The 12,781-nt window shown below is 48.9% G+C and overlaps 3 protein-coding genes across 3 annotated transcripts in view; 1 reads left to right on the forward strand and 2 right to left on the reverse strand.

Annotated features, from left to right (window-relative positions):
- Positions 1-382: 382 nt before the first annotated feature.
- On the reverse strand, positions 383-3,185 carry sdhaf1 (succinate dehydrogenase complex assembly factor 1). The gene is made up of 2 exons (XM_070965470.1): positions 2,992-3,185; positions 383-2,103 (listed from the first exon to the last, which is right to left on the reverse strand). The coding sequence occupies exon 2, from the start codon at positions 1,697-1,699 to the stop codon at positions 1,448-1,450; it is 252 nt and encodes an 83-aa protein (XP_070821571.1). The 5' UTR covers positions 1,700-2,103; positions 2,992-3,185; the 3' UTR covers positions 383-1,447.
- Positions 3,186-3,434: 249 nt separating this feature from the next.
- nudt18 (nudix (nucleoside diphosphate linked moiety X)-type motif 18) lies at positions 3,435-7,006 on the forward strand. The gene is made up of 7 exons (XM_070965469.1): positions 3,435-3,541; positions 4,526-4,701; positions 4,882-4,992; positions 5,104-5,206; positions 5,388-5,511; positions 5,642-5,766; positions 6,037-7,006. Exons 2-7 carry the CDS (start codon positions 4,528-4,530, stop codon positions 6,417-6,419), a joined length of 1,020 nt encoding a protein of 339 aa, XP_070821570.1. The 5' UTR covers positions 3,435-3,541; positions 4,526-4,527; the 3' UTR covers positions 6,420-7,006.
- A 356-nt stretch (positions 7,007-7,362) lies between these two features.
- Positions 7,363-12,781, reverse strand: part of LOC139331963 (protein FAM240B) — a 7,662-nt gene continuing 2,243 nt past the window's right edge. The window contains exon 3 of the mRNA XM_070963575.1: positions 7,363-7,480. Within this exon, the coding sequence (XP_070819676.1) occupies positions 7,369-7,480 (112 nt within the window). The 3' untranslated portion in view covers positions 7,363-7,368. The remainder of the gene's footprint in view (positions 7,481-12,781) is intronic.

A 12,781-nucleotide genomic window follows, 5' to 3' on the forward strand; every position in this document is an offset into this window, starting at 1 on the left:
AAGATTAAGACGTCGCTCTCTTCTTCTTCGCTGCTGTTTTCTTTCTTACCTGCTGAAATAACTGAGCGTTGGTCATTTCTCCTCCTGAGTTCACTGAACCCGACATGACTGAAAAACCCCAAAACTGACCAAGAAACGACCAAATGACAAACTAACAGACAGTTAGGACGAAGATAAAAACAGCAGAACTTTCTCTACAACGTTACTTGGAGCTAAATGATGTAATTTCTCTACAGAAACAAATATTATGTCGACTGTTGCCAGGAAAAAGTCGCACTTCCTGTTTACGTCTCTTCTTCTTCTTCTTCTTCTTCTTCTTCTTCTTCTTCTTCTTCTTCTTCTTCTTCTTCTTCTTCTTCTTCTTCTTCTTCTTCTTCTTCTTCGCTTCTCTGAGACTCAGCGCGCTGCTGCCGCTCAGCGGTGAAAACACGTACGACCTTCACCTCAGTGAGCTCTCAGACCAGGACTGATCAGGGATCTGTGGATGTTTTGCTGACTCACTGCTGTTTTCAGATCAGCTTACAGACAAACTCTGTTTTCCGTTTAGTTTGATGGAAACTGGCAGCTGAGACTTCAGTTAGCCAGAAGAAGAGAGTTTCATTTACTGATCCGACATCTTTCACAGCACTTTTCCTTTATTCGCCTTAGTTGACTCATTTGTCACTTCCTGTACATTTTCAAGTTGTATTTATTATTAATTTGACCACAGATGGAATTAAATGCAACAAAGACAAAGAATATGTTAACACTTCAGATGTCATCACTTCAGCCCTGACAGCACTAACAGCCAGGATGAACAAAGTGTAGGGTCGTAGGCACAGTTGGCCACAAAAACTGATGATCAGCTGAGATCTGGATGTGACACCAGAATCCTGTGGAAAAAAACAACATCAGTCCTTCATCTTCATCTTCATCTGCAAACATCTCGTACCTCAAAGCACCACGACGCCTGCGCTGATGCCTTCAAGGTACCACTTCATCCATTACACCTCCCCATCCAAGACACAGTCACAATGTGTGTGTGTGTGTGTGTGTGTGTGTGTGTGTGTGTGTGTGTGTGTATGTTTGTGTGTGTATGTCTGCTTTGAACACTGCTGGATTTTGGAACATGAACATGAGTGAAACTGTGACTTGAATAATCAACTCGTTGTGATTTTCCTGCAGTATGAATCTTTTCCACATCACAGTTTTTATTGTTATTTCATATGAAGTCATGAAGTTGATTCATTTTCACGAGTCTCAACAGTCTCTTGCATATTTGCAGTTACAGCTCATAAAACTGGTGTTAGATCCAAAAACGTGTTTGTCACATTTTCTCCGTACTAAGCTTTTTTTTCTCCTCTGGACTTGAACGCAGCACCTCAGCCTGACGTCCCAGCAGCAGTCGAGTCTTTGACAGGTATCGTGGGATTCATTCAGGGTCACATGACGTCCCGCAGGTCAGAGGTCAGCTCTTCTCTGCAGGTTTGGAGAAGGAGCCGAGCTGTTTGGTGTTGACGTCCTTCAGCTGCTCCAGCTGTCTCTGTCCTCGTCGGTACAGATACTCGATGTGCATCACGTCCGTCTTCTTGATGCGAGCGTTCTCTCTGAACTCGTCGCGGATTCGGGGGATGAAGCCCGGTTTGTCCTGGCCGGCACGCAGGAACTGCCGGTACAGAGCCAGGACCTGTTTCTGCAGCTTACTGTGGCGCGCCATCATGGGACAACGTCCACCTCACCAGGACAAAGATCTGTCTCCAGAAACTGGACACTCAGAAGACGGAACGTTGACACCCGTACTGAGTCTCTTCAGCTGCAGTTCCTCTAATGTCCACCAGGCGCTGCTGTGATCAAACTGACTGTATTGAAGTGAACATGGAAAGCTCCAGATTTCTGATTCAAACCCTGAACGTGTCACAAGCTACAGGCTGAACACAGAGGACTCCAAACACACCACGATGCTCCTATTTGTCTCCTCCTACACACAGCTCTGTCTCGTTGTCCTCTGATGGACGTCTCTGAGCTGAGGGGGTGCAGGGAAGGCTCTGATTGGCTGACCAGTCGTCTGAGGTCATCAGAGGTTGAAGTGATGCAGAGTGGAGAGAAGGAGGGTCTGACGTCTGACTGCAGGAGTAAAACACACACTGAGGTTAGACGCCTGGAAAGCTTCAGCCTGAACCTTCGCCATCCTCCATGTTTGTTCGTGTTGCCTTCACGCAAAGACGGGAAAACAAACGATACAAATGATGAAAAACATCGTCATAAAGAGCGAAATGTGAGACAGAACCAAACGATCGAGTGTGACGAGAAGCTTCAGATGTTTCCTGCCGTCAAATCAAAGAGAGAAATGAGAAACGTGTCTTTAAAAAACGTGACTGAAAACATCAGACGTGTGAGGAGCGATGAGGAGGAGGCTCTGACCTTCCTCACGAGAACACATGAAGCCAACAGAAACGTCTGATCTCCATCATGTTTCCATCCTCTGAGCTTTGACTGCGGCACTGATCATCAGCCAATCAGCACTCGATCCATCATCAGCCAATCAGCAAAATCTGGATCTGCGTAATCAATGAACCATCACGCGCTGGTTTCTCCGTGACTGTATCTTTGTAAAAGTTTCAGTGACGACATTTCATTTCATTTCATTTCATTTCATTCAGTTTGATGAATTCTTAGATGCACGTTCAGTGTATGGATTATACTGTAGATATTATATGTACTATTTATGAGTACATGTACGTACAGATTGAAATACCAGTCCTCCTGAAGTACCACAGTGCTTCCAGGAGTACTACAGTAGTAGTAGCAGACACGTTGGGAGTTACAGGAGACGCAGTAGCATTAGCAGTCACACAAATACAAGTACTGCTAGTTTAAGTATTAGTACTCGGCGGCAGTAACAGTGAGGCAGCTGTACGTGTTTCAAAATGAAGTCAGTCAGCTGCTTTGACGTTAGAACAAAGTAAAAAGCACAGAAACACGTTTCATGTTAACCAAACCAGGTGAACTTACCTGTGCAGTAACAGACCGATTCAAAGCGTCTCCGCTGCTTAAACTCTGACTTCCTGTCAGTAAATCTGAAGTTATTTCAATAAAACTCATTTAAATGTGCAGAACACACTGACTGACTCCACCGTCCGTGTCCCCTGATGTAAACCGTCTCTGTGTGACCTTACTGCACGTTACGACACCGATGTGAAGACTACAAAATGTGACTTCCTGCAGCAGATTTCATAATAAAATGCTCATTAGAAATACGGAATATTACAAAGGTTCGAAAACGAGCATTTTGTTGACGACATTATGACCTCGGAAATATTTTCTTTGTGTTTCTTGTGTTTGTGGATGATCACTGAGCACCTTTAGAGAAAAGTTACCGCGTTGCAGCGCCTAATGCGCAGTTACGTGTATACATCCTGGCTTTTATTTTGAAAAAAAAAATGAACCGGAAGAACACGTTAATTTCCTGTTTGGCTGGTAGGTGTCTAATGTGCAACCGGCAGAGCTGCACAGGATCACTGAATGGACAGCTGACACCTGGCTAGCTGTTAATTTAAGAAAGGTTTGTCGTTTTATTTTTGTTTTTTTTCTGTTACAGGAAGCACTTCCTGTTCGATGAAAGCGGATTTTCTGTGACGTTAGCAAACATTCGTCTCATCAGAGTCTGATATGCTAATGAGTTGATGTTAGAAGCCTGCAGGTTCGGCTTTGGAGAAATGTACATTTATTTACTATCATCTTTTAAAAATGGTGTTTCAAACAAGAAAGAGGAGAGTAAAACCTTTCACAGCACCGAGGCAACATGAGCGATTGTTCAAATGTGTCCTCTCCAAATTCATGAAGGCATTTGCTCTCCAGTAGCAGCTCATCAAAAATATAATTCACAGCTTTTTTCAAAGGGAGGAAATTAATATTGAGCGGAATGAAGTTCGAGTTATTGTTGGTTCTGCCTCCAGCAGCTCAGGTTTCTCATGCTCCTTGTAAACATTAATGGCCCTCAGACAGCCTTAGCTAACTAGCTAACATCAGTTAGCTGGCTAGCTAACATCACACATCCGGTCACCCCTGGTTACAGAGTAAAAGCTGGAGACGGAAGTGAAGCTGAAGCATTAACACACAAAGAGTAATGATGGTATAAAGTGTTGGCTGGAAGAATAATGACAGCTCACTGGAAGATAACTAGCAGCAATGATGTGAAGGGATGATGTGTGCTGCTCCAAAGGTCAAAGGTCATCTTCACTGTGACAACAGACTGTCCATCATTCAGCAGCATCACTCAGGACCTGAAGGACAGACCGTGACCGTGTCCCACATTCGCTCAGATCCTGGATCAGTGACTGATCCTCAGACTGTCTGATTGGTCGATCCTGTATCGCACAAAGACGACGAAGATGAACATTGAACCAAAAGTCTTCAGATAAAAACCTCGATAATGTTGTTTGTTGTTTTAGATTTTTAGTTTAGAGGAATTAAACACTTTAAACGTGTGTGTGTGTGTGTGTGTGTGTGTGTGTGTGTGTGTGTGTGTGTGTGTGTGTACCTACAGACATGGAGGTGACGGAGGAGGAGCAGCAGCGGCGTGTGGAGGAGCAGGTGGAGACCCTGCTGAGCGGTCAGGGGTCAGAGGTCACCGGGTGTGATGTGGGCCTGGAGCAGAGTAAACCAGTGACGCTGAGGAAGAATGTCACCTACATCGTCTGCGCCGTCATCTTCAACGATAAGGTCACATGACCTGAGCACTTCCTGTTTGTCAGAGTCACATCAGAGGCTAGTCCTCAAAGAGCACGTCATGTTTAATGTTTGTGTGTGTGTGTGTGTGTGTGTGTGCGCGCGTGTGTGTGTGTGTGTGTGTGTGTGTGTGTGTGTGTGTGTGTGTGTGTGTGTGTGTCTGCGCTCCACCAGGAGGAGGTGCTGATGGTGCAGGAGGCAAAGCAGGACTGTTATAAGCAATGGTACCTGCCTGCAGGGAGGGTGGAGGTGGGGGAGAGCCTGGAGGAGGCGCTGAAGAGGGAGGTGAGATACGCACGCACGCACGCACGCACGCACGCACGCACGCACGCACGCACGCACGCACGCACGCACGCCTGTCCAGGATACATGAGTTGACGCTCGATTTGTCTGCAGGTGAAGGAGGAGGCGGGGTTTGACTGTGAGCCAATCACCTTGCTGCTGATCCAGGAGCAGGGACCGCAGTGGATCCGCTTCATCTTCCTGGCCAAAGTCACAGGTCAGAGGTCACAGGTCACAGGTACACTGTGATGAAGTGAGGACCCGTCCTCAGCAGAGACAGAAGGACAGACCCGCAGCTGTTAATATGTCCCCCTCAGTCAGAGACATCCTCGTCTCTGTTTGACGTCTTGACTTCAGTCCCACCTCTCGTCTGTCTCGTGTGTCTGTCTGTGTGTCAGGTGGGACTTTAAAGAGTCTGTCAGCGGCAGATCAGGAGTCTCTTCAGGCGTCCTGGTGGGACAGACAGTCTGCCCTCCCTCTGAGAGGACGAGACATCCTCCGTCTCATCGACTACGGTCTCAAGTAGGACATTAAAGTCTCTCAGCTCTGGAGCGTCTAGGCTTTGTGCTAAGCTAAGCTAATCATGTCTCCGTGGTGGACACAGGAAGTCCTCAGAACTTCATACTAACGCTGGCTGCCGTGCTGCTTTCAGGTACCGTCAGAATCCCTGGCATCCGGTCACGTTGCCTGTGGACCTGAGCTGCCGTCACGTGCTGCAGAGGCTCGTCCTGGTCTTCACCAGCGCTGAGCGGCAGGTCTGGGTCCTGCTCGTCAAAGGTAACGAGCTGCTCGTCACATCAAACACAGACTGCTGGAAACCACAGAGTTCACCAAACGTTGCGTCGTCGTAATGAAACGGAGTCAGGATCACGCTCACGCCTTCACACGTCATTATCTTACATGAGTTAAATTATTTATTTGTTTATTTATCATTTATGTTTACTGATTACTGAATATTACTGAACACTGTAAACAGCCTCAGAGTGTGTGTGAACTAACCCAGTCTCTCCTCCGGTCCGTCCTCCGGTCTGTCCTAACACCCTGCAGCCCCTCTGCTCCACCTCCCCACGGCTGCGGCGGTGAAGACTCATGCGGTGACGTGGGCGGCCAACATGGTGGTGCAGGACGCCATGCCGTCAGTGTATTACGACCAGGACGTCAACACGCTGGGCATCTTCAGCCTGCAGCACAACGGCCGACAGCACGGGAAGACGGACGGCGTGTGCTTCAACTCGCTGGTGGCGCTGGTGCCCGACCACGTCCAGCGCAACGAGGACGGGGAGAAGGTGGAGTGGACGGGGACGGGACGGCCTCCACCTGTAGAAAACCCTCGATACGTCTGGCACGAAGTCCAGAAACGAACACTGAGAGAGAAACTGCTGGAAAAGACTCAGAACACGTCCATCGTCCCCATGCACAGCCTGTACTGAGCCGTCAGCCCGAGGGTCAACAGAGCTTTTATTCTGAAAGAACACGTCTCCTGTCATTCGTCAGCAGGACTGCAGTCACATCTTAAACGTGAGCGGAGCAATAAAACACTTATTTTATAAGAAATATTCAGGTTTAAAATACTTTAAACAAACACTTCTGCTGCGTCTCTGACGCTGAGACGTTCAGGTGGACAGACATCTCGTGTTCAGAACAGAGCTGGAGTCAGGACGTGCTTATCTTATCTTATGTTATGTTATGTTATGTTATGTTATCTTATCTTATCTTATCTTATCTTATCTTATCTTATCTTATCTTATCTTATCTCACTTCCTGTGACTGGTATCACACCACTTGACTTGAGCTGGTTTCTGATGGGGAAGATGATCTGTGTGCGTGAATTGATTATGTTATTGATTCCTATTAAAGATGGTACGGTCTGGTGGGAGGGGCCAGGCCTTTGAAGGGAGGGGCTGTGCTGCTGAGCAGACCTCGTGTGGTTCAGGCCAGTGTGTGTTTTTGTTCTGTTAGTTATCTTTGAGCGTCTGAGAAGGACAATAAAACACTAATAAAACCTCATTTTTGCACCAAACAGATTGTCCTGCTGCCTTTTTTGGATTTTGGAGGTTAAATGACACCTTTCAGACATTCTAGGTCAGCACGTCACTCGCGTTCTGTGTCCACACAGAAGACAACAGGAGCTGTCCTTGTTGGACGGTCGGGCTCAGTGACGTCTTCTTTCTGTCATCTCTGGGTTCTGGTCTCTGCACAGGGACCGCTGAGGACTGAGGACGCTGTGCAGAGACCAGAACCTGAACAAAGCGTCTTTGCTGAGTTGGCTGAATTGAACAGACACAGAGTTCAAAGGTCAGACACACAAAGCTGAAGTGATTCAGAGACACTTTATTGACCTTCAGGAGGAGCGTTTGTCTTCTTCCTGTTTGTCTGAGCTCAGCTCTGCTCAGCTGACGTCTCCGTCTTCACCCTCCTGATGTAGTTGTCGTTGAGGCTCTTCAGGTGTTTGGTTCGGTTCTCCAGGCGGACCAGCCACTCGCCCCTGAGCCTGGAAGACACCACAAAGACAAACATGACGGTCCGTCAGACACGTCTCCGCTGAAGCCCCGAAGCGTCTGCGGCTGTGGACCATCTGTTGAAGCACACGAAGCTACGAGCTGACCTCCATCTGTGAGCAGCTCGACTCAAACAACACAAATCAACAAACCCTGAAGAGCTCCACCACCAAACCCTCAGAGAAACGTCACCTATGAGCGATCATTGACAGGCGGAGCTCAGACCCTCAAACTATGACCCTGTTTCCAAAGACAGAACGCCGAAATCAAGATTAAACTCAGACAGGAGTCAAACTACTGGAGACGAGACTCGTTTCCACATTAAACCAACACGTTTCCACTCCCACAGCTCCCAGTCTGCTGATGATGTTTGAGCTCTCTCAGGTCTCTGGTCTCTCAGGGTCCTGGTCCCTCAGGTCTCTGGTCTCTCAGGGTCCTGGTCCCTCAGGTCTCTGGTCTCTCAGGGTCCTGGTCTCTCGGCACACCCTCGGTGTGGCAGCAGAGCTCAGCGTTCAGGAGGATCTGGTATCCTGCTGACAGCTGCTGTGTGATCTCTGTCACATCAGCTTTTCACTGCTTCAGCGCACATCAATCAAAACACCACTGTGTGTGTGTGTGTGTGTGTGTGTGTGTGTGTGCGCGTGCATGTGTGTGCGCGCACATGTGACCAGGTATTTATCATGTTGTAGGGACAAAAATCTGTTTACACAGTCACATTGTGGGGACTGACCTCCCTTATGGGGACAAAATGCAGGTCCCCTTAATGTCAATCAGTAAAGTCAGGGTGCAGACTGAGGACAGGGTCACAGGTTAGTAAGGTTAGGTTAGGGACAGGGTTACGAACAGGCAGATAGAGGTTATGGTAAGGCTCCAGGAAATGAATGTAAGTCTATGTAATGTCCCCATAAGTGATATAAACACAAAGTGTGTGTGTGTGTGTGTGTGTGCGCGCGCGCGCGTGCGCAAAGATGAGAAATGGAAATGTGTGTGAGACAGAAAGACAAAGAAAGGACAGACATGACGTGTGTGTGCGTGTGTGTGTGTGTGCGCGTGCGTGTGTGCGTGCGTGTGCGTGCGTGTGCGTGTGTGCGTGCGTGTGTGTGTGTGTGCGTGTGTGCGTGCGTGTGTGCGTGCGTGTGTGTGTGTGTGTGTGCGTGTGTGTGCGTGTGTGTGTGTAACCTAACCCTCGCTGTCAGCTGTCCTCACTGTCTCTTCATCACCTCCTCTGCTGAGTTTTCTGGATTATTCCATTTGTTCTCTCAGCTGCTGATAATCCTCCTGACCTCAGCTGAGGCAGAGACAAAGACAGGGGGACAGACACAAAGACAGGCGGACAGACACAAAGACGAGAGACAGACACAAAGACAGGCGGACAGACACAAAGATAGACAGACAGACACAAAGACAGAGGGACAGACACAAAGATAGACAGACAGACACAAAGACAGGCGGACAGACACAAAGACAGAGGGACAGACACAAAGACAGAGGGACAGACACAAAGATAGACAGACAGACACAAAGACAGAGGGACAGACACAAAGATAGACAGACAGACACAAAGACAGGCGGACAGACACAAAGACAGAGGGACAGACACAAAGACAGGCGGACAGACACAAAGATAGACAGACAGACACAAAGACAGAGGGACAGACACGAAGACAGAGGGACAGACACAAAGACGGACAGGCGCACACAAAGACAGGTGGACAGACACAAAGACGAACAGGCGGACACAAAGACAGACAGACACAAAGACAGGGGGACAGACACAAAGACGAGAGACAGACACAAAGACAGGCGGACAGACACAAAGATAGACAGACAGACACAAAGACAGAGGGACAGACACAAAGACAGGCGGACATACATAAAGACAGACAGACACAAAGACAGGGGGACAGACACAAAGACAGGTGGACAGACACAAAGATGGACAGACAGACACAAAGACAGGTGGACAGACACAAAGATGGACAGACAGACACAAAGACAGGCGGACAGACACAAAGACGGACAGATGGCCACAAAGACAGACAGACAGACAGACAGACAGCTCTGAAAAGCTGGTCTGTGATCAGGGGTTTGAACAGAGACACGTCGGTCCAGTTCTTGATCCTGAGCCGTGGGGACAGGAGGACAGTCTCAGAGGCTGTGGTGGAGACATGAGGTGTTCGGTTTGTGTCTTATAGGACAGACAGAAGCAGAGACGTCTCGTTTTAAGACAGTGGAATCGTTTTCATTGGAAGAGTAACGAACTGGGGCCTGATTTATTGATTGGATCAGTTCTGTTGATCGACTGATCGATCGACTGATCGATCGACTGATCGATCGACTGATCGATCGACTGATCAAACCTCTCGGCTCACCGTCGCTCTGACAGCAGAGGCAGTCAACTCTATTTTTAGTGTCGACAACATGTGAAGACTTGAAGTGAACGCGGCTTCTGTCACACGGGATGAAGTTATTATCCTGATCAGAATATCTTCTAATTTCAGCGGTGTCTCCGTCCATCCGTCCGTCCGTCCGTCCATCCGTCTGTCTGCCTCCATCACTCAGCGCTCCGCCATTATCACCTCCGCGCTCCACAACACGTTTTTCCAGCCTCTGGCAGGGTCGCGCATAACGGACACAATTAGCAGGCACTAGAGCCGGGGTTAGAGGCGACGGGGGGGGGGTAGCTGTGGAGCTGGGGGGGCACGGTAATAGATAGCTGGAGGATTTGGAGATACATGGTATTGATATGTGGGGATTAGGGGTACAGGGTAATGGATAGCGGGGGGATTAGGTGTGGTGGGCTGAGGAGGTGCCGTGAGGTTAAGGGGGATCGAGCAGCAGCAGACTGGAGTTAGGAGGGATACGGCTAATAGCTGAGAGCGCTAAGAGGTGAAGGTTTAACAAGAGGATGCACACACACGTCTCAACGTCCTGTCATAACGTAACGAAGGGGAACCTCACTTTAACATTTCCTCCATCCAGACTGACCACAGACAGTCCGACCAGGCGAGGGTGGAGGAAAAGATCCAGTTTGACTGTGGTGGTGCTTTGACTGAACCACTGAAAGCACGACGGTCACGGCCTTTGTGTTTATGATGATGTGGTCCGGACCACGTCCACACCTCCTGTATTCAAACGAAGCACCAGACTGCGTCCCTCATCTCCTCCAATCAGCTCCTTCGCTCCTTCCTTCCCTCATCATCAGATCAGCAGATCACATGGCGTGAAACACTTGATGACAGCAGCATTATGCTGAGTAACTAACTGTTCAGTCTGTGAGGCTCTACTTTGAGCTAAATGCTAATGTCAGCATGCTAACATGATCAAAGTAACAATGCTAACTTGCTGATGCTGAGCAGGTATAACGGTTACCATGGTCACTATTTTAGTTTATCATGTTAGCATGCTAACATTGACTGATGGGAATGTCTTTATTTCTGCAGATATTTGGTCATAAACCAAAGTGCTGGACTCACTGAAAACCAGCAGCAGCCTCTGCTGCCCCAACCTTTCAACTTACTCCTTTAAATTACATTAAGGATTAACGTTATGCGTGATTGACGGGCGTAGCAGGTGTCAGTGACGGCTAGATGCTGGGTTCAATCGGCCCGCCTCAGCTCCACCCGCTGGGAGTTTGGTGGAGTCGGACACTGACAAGACGGCGACGGCCGGAGTCACCGTCACTGAGCTTCACGGTGGCTCTTCAGAGACCTTCGCGTTGGCTCTTTGGCTTCGCCGTCATGTTCTGTGACAATATCCGAGTATCGTAGGTGTAATTTTAAAAGTCGGGACAATTGATGGTGATTTGTTTTTTGTCCGTCGACAGGGCGAGGTGGGCTCAGGTTACAGTCTGGCTGATGCTTCTGCTTGTTAGTGATCATCATTACTGAGACCTTTAACAACCAGTCTGTCCCCGCGGGTCGAGTGTGTGTGCTTGTCCTGGAATGTCCTCCAGCTCGCTGAGAGACGAGAGGCTGGTTGTAATGAGAGGATCTGTTTTTAGATGTGTCTATTTGCCGGACAGTCACATGTCCACCACAACTGAAACCACATTCACTCTGAGTTTGGTCACAGACGCCTCATTCAAAAACCTCGATAGATCGGCGTCTTCGGGAAAGAGACGCTTTGCACAGGACGGGATCCTCTTCTGCATCGACAGGGAGGATCCGGGAGGTCAGCTTGTAGGTGTGGTACCTGCCGGATGGTCTTCAGGTGCTGGTGACAAACCAGTTTATACGTTGGTTGTTCAAGCGTCGACGTCAGAAAGCAAATGTGTTTTTTGTTTGTTGTTGTTCGATCCTCTCCCTGAGGGGCGGGGTCAAAGCCTGGTGGGGGGGATGTGTGCATTGTACAAAGGAGGATAATAACACACACTTTCAGACAATCTGTCCCAGGAAACATCTTGTTTTACTCGGTCGTTGACATGAGAAGTGACAGACGTATTCATGTGGAAACGGAGCCACTGTCATGGCGGCACGCTGAGTTCGGAGAGGCCATGAAGGACGACTCGTCTTTGGCCTTCGAGGTGATCTTCCACACGAGCAGACGACTCAGAAAGAGACAGCAGGGAAAGACGTCTGCTGATGATGACTGGGAACAATGTTGAGTGGCGGTTGAGTGAAAACCAAACTTTCAAGTCAGTCTCTGTTCTGATCCATAAACGAGCACTCTTTGTGAGGGTTGGTGCATTTGATAGATTCCTGGCCGGGGAACAAGACTCAGTGCTTTTAAAGGTTTTTGCTTCTCAAACAATCCTTCCAACAGTCTGTGCTCAAGAAAACAAGATCCCAAATAGACGCATGTAGGATCAAGACAACAAGTCTCCATCCAGTACTCAAAGACATGAAGACAAGGTCTCGTTCGCTGAGCACTCAACACCCTGGACCAGCAGATCGGTGTCCTCCAGTTACTGTGGAGGAACGCTGCTCAGTGTCCCCAGCGTGGCTCGGCGCAGACTGCAGGAAAGGACACTCTGATTGTCAGGCCTCTGGACTCTGAGAGGCCGAGTTGGCCCATGGTCCAGGTCCAGGTCCAGGCCCAGGCCCAGGCCCAGGTCCAGGTCCAGGTCCAGGTCCCGCAGGGGTGGAAAGGGATTGAATGGTGACCTCAAGATTCTCTGCTTCTTGGCAGATGAGGTAGACCTGTTGTCTTCATCGGACTGTGTCCTTCAGCAGGTTAGGATGAGACTCAGAGCTTCCATGTCTGAGCACACGTGCTCTGCTGGACTGATGATGATGATGGACTGACCCCTGTGGGCTGGGGGGATGTTGCTGCCCCTTGTTTCCTACTGAGGA

Source organism: Chaetodon trifascialis, chromosome 6 (genome assembly GCF_039877785.1).
Source record: "Chaetodon trifascialis isolate fChaTrf1 chromosome 6, fChaTrf1.hap1, whole genome shotgun sequence".
NCBI classification, from domain to species: Eukaryota; Metazoa; Chordata; class Actinopteri; order Chaetodontiformes; family Chaetodontidae; genus Chaetodon; species Chaetodon trifascialis.